At 48.3% G+C, this 14814-nt stretch overlaps 1 protein-coding gene across 1 annotated transcript; it reads right to left on the reverse strand.

Moving 5' to 3' along the window:
- Positions 1-945: 945 nt before the first annotated feature.
- Positions 946-12461, reverse strand: PIP4P1 (phosphatidylinositol-4,5-bisphosphate 4-phosphatase 1). The gene is made up of 7 exons (XM_081835297.1): positions 12234-12461; positions 11258-11460; positions 6830-6936; positions 5585-5690; positions 4742-4794; positions 4091-4181; positions 946-3148 (listed from the first exon to the last, which is right to left on the reverse strand). Exons 1-7 carry the CDS (start codon positions 12376-12378, stop codon positions 3005-3007), a joined length of 849 nt encoding a protein of 282 aa, XP_081691423.1. The 5' UTR covers positions 12379-12461; the 3' UTR covers positions 946-3004.
- Between the last annotated feature and the right edge of the window lie 2353 nt (positions 12462-14814).

Raw genomic sequence — 14814 nt, forward strand, 5'->3', positions numbered from 1 at the left:
ACAGCCTATTGCAGCTGAATTTGTTGATTTTCAATGCTATATACTGCTTTTCAGGTAAGCAACACCAAGTAGTTTGCAGAAATCATTTTTTTTAAAAAAAGCTTATCTAAACATATTGGAGGGTTGGGAGGTGTGACAACACAAGACCGGGGGGCTTTGCAGTTAATAAAATGCCACATTTCTTCCCAAATCACACTGCCAGCAAGCCTTCTGTTGAAGTGATGTAGAGGCCCTGCCTGTAGGCTTGGAATGGAATCCCCGTGAGGCATGGTTAAGGGGCAAATTTGGATGATTACGGGGCAATTCAGGGAGCTCTTTCAACAAGCAGAATTTCCTAGTGGACTGTGTCCACATCTTAAAAGGGAACATTCTCAACAAGCAGAACATCCGACTTTAAATGCCTGTCAGTGCTAGTCAAAAGCAACCCAGCCTGATGGAGAAGATGGTCTTGACATAGTTTAAGGGCTTTTTAACCTGTCATTTAGATTTCCCCATTTCGGTCCCAAAATGGTTTAGGGCTAGGATGGGGAGGAGGACCTGTAGCCGTCCCAATGTTGCTGGACTACAATTCCCATCACCCCTGAGCAGCGGCCATGTTAGCTGGGGCTGATAGGATTCATAGTCCAACACCATCAGCAAGGCCTCAGGTTCCCTCATCCCTCAATTCAGGGCAGCCCCATATTAGTAACTGAACAAGGAATCAAGACCAGGAGAGTTTTTGTTTGAAGGGCACAGGATTAAATCCAACTATAAGGGAGATCCCATCATGCCTGGCCACTGTATGTTGGCAGGGCACTTGTGGGCCCAAACATCTGGAGGGCACCAGGTTCAAATTAGGAAACGGCACGTCCCCAATTAGCACACACCCCTCCAAAATCCAAATATGGTCCAAACCACACTCCCACGAAAACAACCACCCAAAGGGCATCCGCCTCTCAGAAGACGTATGGAATCTTTTACTTTATTTACAACCATCCAATCTGCATTCCTCCTTTGGCTGTGTGGAGGCAAAGGAGAGCGAGAGGCAAGTTTCAGCATGACTGAAGGAGAGACAAGGTGCAGGCACACAGGTGGGAGGGAGCGAGGGAGCCACCGGGAAGGAGAGCGAATCTTAAATAGCTCTATGTACACATCAGTTATTCTTATATATACAAAGCTGCAACAGCAACAAGTTTGGGGCCACAAGCTCAAAGCCATGGGGGCACGAGGAAGGGGGGAATCTGAGGAAGGGACCTAAAAACACCCCATTGACAAAAGCCAAGACATGCATGGAAGCAGAACTGACACCCTTTTCCCTCTGGTTGCACTGCCAAGACTGGCCTCCCTCCCATGAATGTCTCTCGCAGGCCTCAAATGACCTAGGCCAGGGAGTGGGGTACGTTGGGGCCTCCAGCTGCTGCACTTCAAACAGGGTCCAGCAGCAAAGAATGATGGGAGCTGCAAGTCTAGCAACATCTAGAGGCCCCAAAGTTCCCCGATTTAAGGAAAGGAGTACCACCACCACCACCACCCAAAATAGGGTAACACAAAAACATGTTCTTGGAAGCGAGTCCAAGGGGCAGGGGCGAAAAAGTTATGTCCAGGATCAGAACACAAAAGAGGTTGGAATTTCAAGCCAGGAGGAAAGATCGCAGACGGAATTGCAGATAGAAGAGGGGAAAGGACTTAGCTGTCCCACCCAGCAGTAAATACGGGAAAGGGGATCCAAGGGTGAAACTTGACAAGTCGCAGTGCATGATTAGGATGGGGGGGGCGGGTTGTTAAACCAGGCACAAATCAGTGACATGATGCGTAAGATGGGGGAGGGTCCCTCAGCCCCACCCTCCCAAGTAGGGATTTGGTTCTTGGAGGGGCAAGAGGGGGAAATTCCTCCACCATGGAATGTGCAAACAAAAAAGGGCGGAGAGGGGGAGAGAAATGAAGTAGGATCAAGGGACTTTTTTTAAAAAAAAAGTGTCAAAATGTGGTACCGGAGATTCTGTCAGCATGAGCCTTCCAGATCTCAGGATTGCCGCTGGTCACAGAATAGAGGGCTGTTGACTGGGTAGGGGACATTTAGCCAAACGCCAGGTGGTATTAAGGGAAGGGGGGGGGGTCTGGGGAGAAGAAGGGCCTGGAAGGAGTCTGGAGCGCCCACGCCAAGGTGCAGGGTACTGGCCATTAAGTAACCGAGTTCTCCCAAGCGCCACGGGAAGCCAGCAGCCGAGGATCTGGTCGCCTTCCTCTCATCGCAGGCTCACCGTTAAAGGAACGTGCAAGGTGCCTCGACTCTCGCAGCCTGAGCTGTCCTTCGCAGCTGCCCCAAAGTCACAGAGCAAAGAGAAAGGATGCAGCACTGATGTCTTGTAGCTCCTTCCAGCCTGGGAAGTGTTTCAAAAGCAGCTCAAAGAGAAGCCAACGGATTCTGAAAACGTACCACTCTGCCAAAAATCTCCCAGCCGAGTCACTGTAGTTTTTTTTTTAAATCTCAAGTGGTTGAGCCCATCACAGCTGGGATTGGACCGCTTCAATCTAATCATCCGACCACTCCGGCCCCTGTTGCTCATATGTCCCAGCGCAGTCACCGTAGCTCTGATGTCTCCCACACACGGGAGGCACTCAGGAATTTGTGCCAGTTTCTTGGAACCCACAATGTCTAATCACGCATAAGTCCCTCTTGACGTTGGTCCCATTTAGTGTTCTGTTGCCCCCGGAGAACTCTGCTGTTGCTGGGGTAGCCCCCCCCCCCGATTTCCGCAGGTTAAGAAAGTTCTTCAGGTCAGATCGTTCGTTTTTGGCACCACCAGATCCAGGGTGAACGACCAGGAAAGAGACTCCTGGGTGAGGGTTGTAGCAGCTGCTGAGATGACTGAAAAATAGGGTGCTGGCACAGCAGGAGGGTGGCCCCGGAAGGTCCCATCCCCAAAGCGGATGGGGGGGGGGAATAAATGAGGACGGACAGGGCTGGCTCTCAGTAGATGATGTGCTGGGAGCAGCAGCAGGAACTGGAAATGGAGGAAAAGGCTCAGGAGAAGTTCTGGACAGGGTGGCTGACCCTCATGCAGGCCCAGTATGTGGCTCGACCAAGGCACACCAAGGCCAGTAGAATAACCAGGGCCCAAGAGGCGTAGATCCCGCCGTATATCTTGGCTTGCTTCCACGTACCAAACTGGAGACAAAAAGGAGAGGCAAAGAGGAGTCAGCGAATGGTGAAGATGCCTAGCTCACTTTCACCACCAGTCAAACAGATAAAAAGGTTTTCTGTGAAAGAGGGAGGGGACTGAGGGTATTGGGAGGAGCCCAAGGGCACACCGTTGCTCAGGGTGCAGCATAAACACCTATGGGGCACAGATAGGCTAGTCCCATGCCAGAAGGGGATGGGGTTCTAACTTGCTGCTTCACACACACCGCAGTGCTGATATATGTGGGGGAGGTTAGGACCAAACTCCGGAAATCACAATCTGAGTGGTCCAACGTGCTCATGTTTCTCTCCAAAACATACCCACCAAGTTTTGCTTCCTAGGGACTTTTCAGGAGTCGCTGTTGAATTTCCCTTGAAATGTCATCTGCCTCTTTTTAGCGTTATGATTTTCTGTACGTGCCCCGTAATTCTGATACCTCAACAAAGCCATTCACAAATAAGGAAGTGTATTGAGGATTCCATAGTGTTCTACTTGAAGGGAGCTTGCCAAAGGTTTCGGTGAGCCCTGGCTCCAGGTTGTACAGTCGTACCTTGGAACTCAGATGTTTTGGCTCCCAAACGCCACAAACCCGGAAGTGAGTGTTCCGGTTTGTAAGCGTTCTTTTGGAACCCAGACATCCGCTGGGGCTTCTGATTGGCTGCAGTAGCTTCCTGCAGTCAATCAGAAGCTGCAATTTGGTTTTCGAACCTTTTGAAAGTTGAACTACTTCTGGAATGGATTCCGTACGACTTCCAAGATACAACTGTACTGAGAAATTAGCAGCCTCTACAAAAGCTGCCCCAGGCCCGGATCTAATGCAACTTCCTAATATTTTGCACTGAAAATTGAGCAGCGATGGCTAGTTCAGTTTCAGACAGCAAACGCCAGGAAGGGCCGCACTGGGAATGTGCCTTCTTGCTCACACTCACCGCAAGTCCTGTCGCTGTCACAGCCATCAACACGCCTAGTAGGAAGCAGCAAAAGCATCTCTTCCGGGGATAGCGTCGCCCGATGGAGGATCTGGGGGCAGATATAGGCAGCCCATCAAACTGTGCTTAGGGAGCCTCAGTTCTCTGGGGGGATTTGAACATTCAGATCTTGGGGAAGCACTTCAGAGGAGTTTGCCGCACTGGCTGGCCCAGAGCAAGCAGCCAACCTCTGCTGAGGTGACTAACAAAAATGCAGCTTGTGCTCTTGAGCAGCCTGGCTCAGAATACATGGCACACTTCCAGGTTCACCTGTCTGAGAAAAAGAAGTGCCAATCCCACTCCCCCAATCCAGCTACTAGTTCATCAGTGGAATGGTCTCCCTCAAGAGGTTATGGGCTCTCCTTCCTTGGAGGTTTTTAAGCAGAGGTTGGGTGTCCACCTGCCATGTATGATCTAGTTGAGATTCCTGTATTGCAGGGGGATTCCTGTATTGCAGGGGGCTGGACTATAGGTGACACTCAGGGTCCCTTCCAACTTGACAGATCTATGCATTCTATGAAATGCATACAGCAGCTATTCAGAGCATTCCCTCCATCTCCCCCTGCCCCGTGAGTGCAGCTTGTGGGTTAAGGAAGAGTGGAGTTAACTCACACTTTACGGCAGTGAGGACATCGTGCTAATGTGCGGTCCGTGAACTCTGTCCACTGAAGGGAGGGAGAAAAAAAACAAAAAGAAAACATGAAGTAAAGCTAGTCAACCAAATCTGAAGAAAAAATTGCCTGCTCCAACTCCAGAGGTGCCCACCTGTCAAGCACACCACCTGCTCACCCGGCTCCCAAGCACCAGCTATTCAAGCGGGTCTCCCAGGGTGCCACAACAGAGGGGGCACGATTATCCCTTGCCACCCATCCCAAAAGGAATCCCAAAAGTGGAACAAGACACTCCTTAACTGTAGCACGTGGGCCAACTGATTTGTGAATTACACTTTTATCCTGCCCTTCTGCCAGGGAGCCCAGAGCAGTGGAAGTTGCTCCCCCACCAATTTTTCTGTGTAATCCTACAAGGGACGTTCAGCCGAGAGATCCCGATGCCCAGAGGCTGCCCAGAGGTGAGATTTGAGGCTGACAATTTGATCATGGGCTTCCCAGGCCAAAGACCAGGCCAGGGACAGGCAGCCAACCCAGTTCCCTACACATGTTTTGAGACTGCAACTTCCACCACCCCTGACAATCGGCCACAATGGGGCTGATCTGAGCCGCAGTCCGAGCATAACTGGAAGGCCCCACATTGACTACCTGTACTCTGTCCATTACATACACCACTGGTTCAGTTGCTGGCTTCATCCCACCAATGTTCTGGAGAAAAGGTATTTTAGGCAAAATAACAAGCTACTGTTTCGTTTCCAAAAGCTGGAGACGGTGGGAAGATCCTAAGTCCTAGCCTTCTCTCTTTCCACCCCCAATGACCCTGGCCTCACTTCCAAGCACCCCTTACCAGGAAGTTGTTTTTGCAATGTCCGCAGTTGACGCGCACACCGACCGGCTGTGGCTCAGGACTCAGGGGTCCTGGATGCACTGGGCCAAGGTTAATGATCCTTTTACTGGGAGCAAGGGGGGGAAAGAATAAGAATTAGATTAGAGGACTGCTCTCATAAGCCTTTCTGTGCCTGTACCAGTGGGACAGCCTGGAAACTGGCACACCACCCACTTCCCAATCCCAACATTACTCCTTTATTCCGTTTGTTGCCAATATTGTCCCGACATGCAGCTAGGTCTGTCCTCCCAACAGATCCAGCTTGCCCAGCTAAATTCAGTTCCCCAGCAACACAATGATTGATCACGGCAAGTAAAAAGAGGTGCTCCATCTCTCCATTCCTCACCTCCTAAAACAAGCATCTATGGCTCCCTGCTTTTGTGACATTGTTTTCACAGTTACTGCACACAACAATCTGATCACACAATGCAGCAAACATTTTCTAGTAAAGACATTTTTCTCCCCAGGATACAAGGATTCTTAATTTTTATTTCAAACACCACCATGCTCCTGGCCGCATCCTGTTCAGGGATGGGAGGGGTTTCAGATTAAGGCTTCAAGTGAAATTAAAGCCATTTATATCCAGTCAGCTGGTTGGTCCTCAAGACAGTGCGCACAATATGATAAGAGGCTTTTTTTAAAAAAAAAAAAATACTAAGTCACCAGAAACAGACCAACTCAGAGTTTATATAACAACTCGTTTACAGGTGCCTCCTAGATAAGGAAATGCCACTGGAAAAAAAGGAGTGGGTAAACAGCTGGTGTCTAGGTCGGGGTGCAGGAGGGCAAAAGGGAAGTCAGGATCAACAGATCTCTGGCAATAAACTTGCAATAGATAAGCAAAAGGTTCTGACTGCCTTAACAAAAAGAAAAATTCTGCCCAATTCTTTCCTTTGACGTTAAGTCACCTGAAACAATGGTGTCAGGTGACTGACAGGTGAGAGGGACTACCCAACTGTCATAGTGGCCCACAGATGTGTGAGAAATTTAGGACCCGGCTGGCTGGCCAGAACCTGTAAGCCACCAACCACTCCATGGAGCCTAGTGGGGCTGGAGTTCTAGGGTACCCTCCTCCCCACAAGCCTATCTCAAGTCCAGAAATCATCTGGGTTGCAGAACTGGGGTCCCATCCCAAAACTCCCCAATGGAATTGCAGCAAAGCCGCCGGGCCCCTTTCTCAGCATCTCTCCCAGCCCATTCCATTACCAGTATATCCGAGGACAGGCGATGCGCTGCGATGTCACTTTGCAGATCAGGAGGCAGTTGCAGGGACATCTCACGTACTTCTTACCAGGCGGGGCATTTTTGATAGGCTGTAGCAGAAAGAAGGCAAAAAGACACAATCTGTAAGAAGCAAACACACGTCCTGGTTTAAGAGTGAGGGGAGGAGGCTGTTAGGGACGTGAAAGGTCTATTTCGCTAGGGAAAGATCTTGCAGGGTTTCTGTAATTTATGGGGTGGGGCTGCGGAAGGAAAAGGCACAGAGATGGGACTGTGAGGATGGCTCAGTGGCAGCAGGGTGAGAAGCAGGGGCTAGGTGAAATTCTCACTCAGGACCCAGAATAGCAAGGTAAGGCTTGAGAAAAAGGAGTATTCATTGCAGCAGAAGAGATGGGACTTTAGGCAAAAGGAGGAGAAAGGCACAGAAATTTGCAGGTCGATTTCCACCCCAGGTCAATTTTTTATTCCATTTTTGGTCCCAAGTATCTTGAACTATGTATTATATGACAAGCAACAGTCAGTGCTAAGCAAGGGTTCAGAGCAAGTATTCTGGAACTGGGAGTCTCTTTTAGCCATAAGGCTTTGTAGCTGGTCATAGATAAATCATTAAACTTGCAGCCACACCCCTTCTCCCAATGCAGAAGTGGAGATAAGTATTGTGAAGTGCTTTAAACTCTAGTACGGAATGCAACAATACCCACACCACCCAATTTAAGCAGACCGTGCAAAGGAGGGCAGAAGGAATACTAGTTCAACTTACACTGCAGAAGAGAATGTATGAAAATCACAATGAACTAAGTCACACTGGACTCCAGTGAATATGCCTATAATCTGTTGTGAAGGGTTAGAAGAGGAATGAGGGCTGTAGACTTACAGTGTTGCTGGACTTCAATTCTTGTCAACCCTGCCACAAGCATGGACAATGGCAAGGAAGGATGGGAGTTGAAATCCAGGAACATCTGGAGGACTGCAAGTTCCTCACTTTGGGTTAAGGCACACAAGCCTCCCTCTGCTGCTAAATTACAACTCTTGATTATCCCTGCTGATGTTGTAGTCCAAAACATCTGGAGGGCACCAGGCTGGGGAAGCCCGATATTAAGGAATGTTTCAACACGTGAAGAAATCAACATGTGAATGAGGTTTGAATGTGTATTGGATTATGTGATGATTATGTTGGAAGTCTTCACTCTGCTTCAGTGATTTAATTGTCACTGGGGCGATAACAGACAGCTCTGAGGAAGGGCTGGTGGTGAAATTCACAGTATGCAAAACAGGGATGGAAGATATGCATATTTTGATTGGTGGATGGAGGCTAAGAATTTTCATTTGCACAGTGCGATTGGCTGGGGCTGCACCAGTGGGGGTTAGAAGTAGAATATATATGGCCTGGTGTGCAGTAAAAGGAGGGGTCTGGGAGCTGGAAGGAGGAGTTGGTCAGAAGAAATGGACAGCAGAATAAAGGAGGGCTGGGGAAGACGACAGACGGTCCAAGAAGCCAGAGATCTGGTTTTGTTGAAGATCACTGAATCACTTGGCGCAGTGAGTTAAGTGGAGAATCTGCCTGCAGCCCCAAGGGAAGGAGAGAGAAGCAGCTTGGAGTGTTGAGCTCTGCTGGCGGTTAGGAGTGCTGGAGAGAAGACTTCCAGGGAACCACAGAAAGATAGATCTGAATGCCAATAGGTCAGCAGAGGACTGATAGAAGAGGCTTCTAGTGGTGGCCTCCAATTAGGCTGGTAAGGCTTAATTGGAGAGCGCAAAAGGACAATCTGACTAAAGGGTTTCAACAGAGCAATTATTTCCTTAAAGCTGACTTGTTTAATCTTTATACCTGACCCTAAGCTGCTGGTATTTATAGTGTATTCCCATTTAATGATAAAGTACCATATTAAAACAACTAGATAAGCTTGTGCATTTCACGATCTTGAAACATGAATTCTTTCTTCAATATAATAACTGTCTGAAAAGCTTTGCACTGTACCTCTACCCCACAGATGCTGTGTTATTGTTAATTTGAGATTCCAGAGGCAGAAAGTGCAACAGGAATGTGCCAGCAGCACAGCAAACCTGTATAAACCTAGCTCCAAAGTCCAACAGACCATCCCTCTTGAACCACACTCTTGTGTTTGTCAGCATCCATAAATGAGATTTCACTTATTGGATGAGAAGCTGAGCTAACTATGGTCAGACAGGTTTCTCCAGGAGATTTTAAAAAAAGTCAAATTAACTCCAGGTAATTATTCTGGGAAATACATGAAACAACAGAATAGAGATCTGTAGCTCTGATTTAAAACTTTGGAGGGTGCCCAGACAGCAGTGCATCACATCACACCAACTCTGTGGAATCTGCTTGTCCAAGCATCAAGGCCACTGCTGAGCTGCAATTTCAGCTTCAAGATTTATGTTCGTACGCCGGACTAGGCGTACCCTCTCTCTCAAGTTAACAAAGAATATTCTAAACAAAGGAGCAGTGCAAAGGGAAGAATGTGGAGAAGCAAAGCCAAGAAAGGAAGCTCTGCGGAACTGTCCTCATAGCAAGACTTTGCACCAGCCAGGCACCCTGTGTGTTCAAAGTGGTCCATGCGCATTATCTTAGTAGTGCTTCCAAGAACCCAGTAAGTCAGAGTATTATTACCTCCAGAAGCTCAGACCTAGGCATCCTTGAAGAAAAAGGAAATCCCCACTAATTCTGTTGTGGAAAGGAACCATCCCCAAATCCTTCAGTAACAACATGAGTGCAGGATAAGTTTTTTCTCATGCTATATATTGGGAACATATAAGAGGGACTGAGTCAAGGATGCACATCTTTCACCTTCCATTTTCCTTCCATTAAAACTGTTGGGACTAGGGCTCCCTAAATCGCCCCTTTCATATCTATTTATTGTAAGGCTTTGGGGAGGTTGGGAGGAGGTGGCCTTCTTTTTGGGAAGGGTGTTTGCTGTTGCACTTTTTTGGTCTGTACTGTATTTTGAGATTCTTTTTTTTCTGCAGGGGTTGGTGTTACACCTGCTTTTTAAGTGTGTTTCTGACCACTGCCAACTTTTCATCTGTAAAATGAGTACGTTTCTTATAATTCCCAAGTGTATCCCTAAACTCCAAAGAGGTTGGGAACACCTGCGTCAGATGGCCTAACACTCTGTTTGGTTGATTGGTGAAATGTTGACTGGGATTCCAGAAAGTGATTCATCTCATCCAAATTCATTGCCACCTTTTTCCTTTTTTTCCTTTTTTTTTTTTTTTTGCACTTCCCAGCCAACATTTGTGGAGGAAGCTCCTCAAAAGGCAGGGTATATTTTTTAAAAAATAAAAAACCTCAAAAGGATCCTGGAGTGGATCCAAGATCTCCATTTCCCATATAAGAAGATGAACGCTGCTAGATGAGACAAAAATGCCTGTTTCCTGACATTTACTAACCAAGTGCAAGTAACTGCCCTTTCCTTTAGATTCTTGCTGAGCAAATTTTAATTCAGAGGTATGCTGCCTCTGTAGCTGGAGATTCTACATAGTCACCATTGGCAATTTATAAATCTCTCCTCCTCCATGTGCCTGCGTAAGCCACTTTTAAACCTACCTAAGCTATTGACCCAACACCCGGTCTGGTGTCAATGGTTAATTATGTAGGGGTGTGAACAGGAACTGGTATGTCCTCTTGGTTATCCTGAACGTCAGTCGGTTTTCAATGTGTGACCCTAGGATCTAATATTATGAGAGAGGAGAGAGAAAAGTTCCTACCCATTTTATTCTTTTCTCTTTATGTCCCAAGTTAAAATGAAGTCAGCTGGTTGCTTTCCATCAGCCTAGCGCAGCCACCAGCAAGCTGGTGCCCTGAGATGTTTTAGATTACAACTCCCATCAGCTGTAGTTGGAAACAGCTTGCCAAAGGCTGACTCAACAGTTACCTGGCAAACCAAAAGCTTAAAGACAAAACTGATTTATCCCACGTCAGGCCACTTGTTCACCTGGCTCAATACACCGACTAGCAGTGGCTCTCCTGAGTTTCAGGCTGGAAGCCTTTCCCAGATCCACCTGGATATGCCAAAGTTGGAACATCACATCTTTTAGAATGGATGCAATGCAGGTATTTTAACACCAAGCTAGATCAGTTGTGCATCTTTTGCCTGAGCTCCAGTCTCATGGTTAAATAAACAGTCCTGCTACAGAAAAAAAAGACCCCACAACTATATTTATGTGTACCTAATATGCCACCTGAGCTACAACTTGGCTATTAGAAGTGATGTTGTAGGTAGCAGCTGAGGCTGAGAAATAATGGCTGTTGAGCTAAAGATGAAACAAGCCTAGAGCTTCGATAATTGAGACAAGATCTGAGCCAAGGATCTCCTGGCACACATCTCCACCTCTTCACCGCTACCTCAGCCCCACTGCCATCGTACCACCCACCCTTCCAACAGTGCTCACCGTGGCCTCGTTGCAGACGCTGCATTTCACGACATGCTGATGCATCTTGCCCTCAACATTGATGGGGCTCTGGCAAACCCGGCAAGTGATCATGGGAGCACTGCCGCTCTCTGGAGACGCCATAGGCGAGTAGGGCGGGGGGTCCTCTCCGGGAAGCACAGCTGCCTGGCCCCCATCGTTGACCCCACTGAAGGAAGGAAACCCTTTCAAGAGGAAAGAAAGAAGTGTCTGTGGAAAGGGAGCATGGACTATTGTTTCAGTGTCCCAGCCCCTCTTCACTCTGCTTCAACCAGAGCGGCATCTCAGCTGCCTTTTCCCAAAACAACACACATCGCTTTTCACAAATACTTCAACAATCCCTTTAAAAAAAAATAAATGTGACCTCGGCTCTGCCCAAATTCATCCCACGAGACTCCAATATCTGCAGGCACTTGGCTTAACTCTTCACCCACTGCGCCCCACCGGGTGGATCAGAAAAAGACAAAGATGCTATTCATTTGTTTATTTTTGCAATCGGATCTCCAAGTGTCAGCCAACATATTATTGCCTCCTGTAAATGCTCAAACTCAGCCTTGGGGGAACCCCTCCCCAGGGTGATCCACCTCTCTAACATGTTGCCCATCAGACTACTGTGAAGCCAATCATGCCCTCACCTGTCCCTTTTTCTTATCTACCTGCCCCCCAGCACCCTACAAAAAAAACTTCCCAGACCAACCCTGAACTTCTCCACTTACTGCCTCACTAATTGCTGGGCAGGGGCGCCTAGAACCCCCATTGCCTGCAGCCCAGCCCCTGCAGCAGATGGCCACGCCCTCATTCGAAGTAGCCACGCCCACGCAGCTAAAGACCCCGCCCATGATGCTTTAACTCCGCTTTTTCTACTTAGGAGGCTTCCCTCGCCTTCTCCCCCCAACGCCCCTCCATTGCCCCCCCGCAATTGGAATCTCATGCATATTAATGAGGGGGCGTGGCTCACCCTGAGGCGGGTTCGGCTTCCCCGGCGGGTTCGAGGCGGAGGCCGAGACCAGCCCTGCGGGCCCGACCAGCCCTCCAGCGCCGAGGCCGCCCCCATCCCCGGGCTCGGCTGGTAGTAGCGGGGAGCGCTCGCCGTCCGCAGCCATCGCTGCTACTGTTGCTCCTGCAACCGCCCTGCTCTGCGTCCCTCTCGGCTTCCGTAGCGCGCGACCCCGCCCCTTGCTCTCTCTCTCTCTCCCCCCACCCGCGCTACTCTAGTCACGTGACGAAAGACATCCTGTTCCTGTTGACTGCAGAGAGCTTCGTCACGTGAAGAGAGCCAGGGAACTCGTTTACTGATTGGGCACTCGTGGCCGAGCCCGTGCAGCTCCTGCGCGCCATGATTGGGCAGGAAACGTGCCCGCCCACAGCATACACTTGCTCCTCGTGTCACCCTCATCCCGTGACTCTCCTCTGGCCTTTTCATTGGCTGCTCCTGCAGCCCGCTCCCTCTTGTCCCCTGAGTCATTTCCTCCCGGCGCTCCGCTGATTTACAATACGGCTATCAGAGCGGTGCGAACTGAGGAACGGTTGACCCACGTGACAAGCAAGCCGAGTATTTTCATTGGCTGAGGCCTGTCGCTGTTCCATAGTATGATCCCACGTCTCTGCGTGTATTGGCCGAGACAGGGCCTTATTTTTCACGTGATGAAAACTCTGTTCTCCCATTGGATAGACTCAAGCTCACCCCTGTCCTTCACTCAGGATGTTCTCTGAAGTTTGCCCCGCCTCTTATAGTATCTCCGTATTGGTACGCCCCTCAAGCAATGATTGACGTCCCAGGCAATAGTCCATTTGAAAGCGCGGGGGGGGGGGTGCCGCGGAAGCATATGAGCACAAATGTCAATTTGCATATATGCAAATATATGCAAATCTTTGTTACACATCCTAGGAGTCCAAACTGGGAGGACCAGTAGTGCAGATGCTGAGGTTACAGAATTATAAGTTAAATCAGGATATTTTCATTTAAATGCAAAACACATTTTATTGAAATATAAATGCGTACTAAGTTTAAAAATAAAAGGTTTGTACTTAGGCATGTGGTTGGCTGCTATGGAACAGGATGTTGTACCAGATGGGCATGATCCAGCCAGTCCCTTCTGAAGTTCATTAGGTACGGGGTGATACTATATTCAGGTCAGTTTCTCATGGCAAAGGTAGGGAGCAAAGGCAGAGTTATACAGAATGCCTATTGAGGAATTCATTGTGATCAAAAATCTTGCACGTTTTAATACCAAGAGATACTGACCCAATTAAAAAAATTCAACCCCCTTTCTCATGTTCTACTACAAACTAAAAGGTGAAAGCCTGAAAGCTATGCAGAAGTCCAAATATACACCCTACCTATTAAAATGCATAATTTAATTAAATTATGCAAATCAAAATGTAACCAAAATGTCAGGTGAGGATCTGAGTTAAACAAGAAAAAAATAATGAGCTAAAGCCAACCAACGAAACTGCAACTTTGCTAAGATGTGAAACAAGGAAGCTACTTATCACCATGTTCTGTTGATGCCAAATGTTAAGCATTAAATATTATCTTTGTTGAATTATGTGTACGCTGCACTTGTGTATCTTGTTTGCATAGCTTTTGCTAGGCTATATATACTTGCCAGACACAGTGAGGCAGGGTGTAGCTATCGATGATGGCATACTTATCCACAGTGCTATTTTTCCAGAAAAAGAGGTGCCAGAACTCAGAATGAACGCCTCTCTTGTTCTCTTATAATGGCAATGGCACCCATCTGAGAGGTGCCAGAACTGAGTTCCAGTGAGTTCTGGCTGGGAAAAAAGTCCACAGTCATCTGGAGAGGAGTTGTTCCAGCAGCAGTTTTGCGACTTTCCATGTCACAGCAATGCTGGCTGGAAACAGGATGGGCCCCTATGCTTTAATAGTGCTTCAAATTTCATTCATTCAGCCACATTCTGAATACCAAGAGGGCCTGCATGGTGCAAAGGCATTAAATACAGTCACATACCTTGGTTCTTGAACGCCCCAGAACTCGTACGTTTCGGCTCCTAAACACCCAGGAGCTTCCTGCAGCCAATCAGAAGCCGTGCTTTGGAAGTCGAACGTTTCAGATTCTGTTAGACTTCCAAGGTACGACTATAACTGCAAAAGTTTCAGGATGAGTTCATGGATCTATATACTGGCCGTTTCCCAAGAAGCTGTGGCCAGTCATGAATTCCCAGGTCATATTGACCATGTGTCTCCCACAGTGGCATAGCGTGGGTTGTCAGCACCCGGGGCAAGGCAAGTAATTTGTGCCCCCTAACCTGTGGGAGAGAGAGAGTGAGCCAGGTAGGGGCAGAGAGCTGCGAGTGCGAGCGCCCCCCCCCCAGATGTTGCACCCGGTGCTGCCGGCCCCCCCCCTGCACCCCCCACGCTACGCCACTGGTCTACCATATACAGGGCTCATCCATACTTAACTTAACTTTGCTCTGCATTTCTAGGCACAGGTCTGGACTTTCCACTTCTGTCTCTGAGCACTTTTTTTTTTTTTTGCTAGCACTTTCCCTGCAAAAAACTGCTCTTTACAGCT

Source organism: Podarcis erhardii, assembly GCF_964252035.2.
Source record: "Podarcis erhardii genome assembly, chromosome: 13".
Classification (NCBI taxonomy): Eukaryota; Metazoa; Chordata; class Lepidosauria; order Squamata; family Lacertidae; genus Podarcis; species Podarcis erhardii.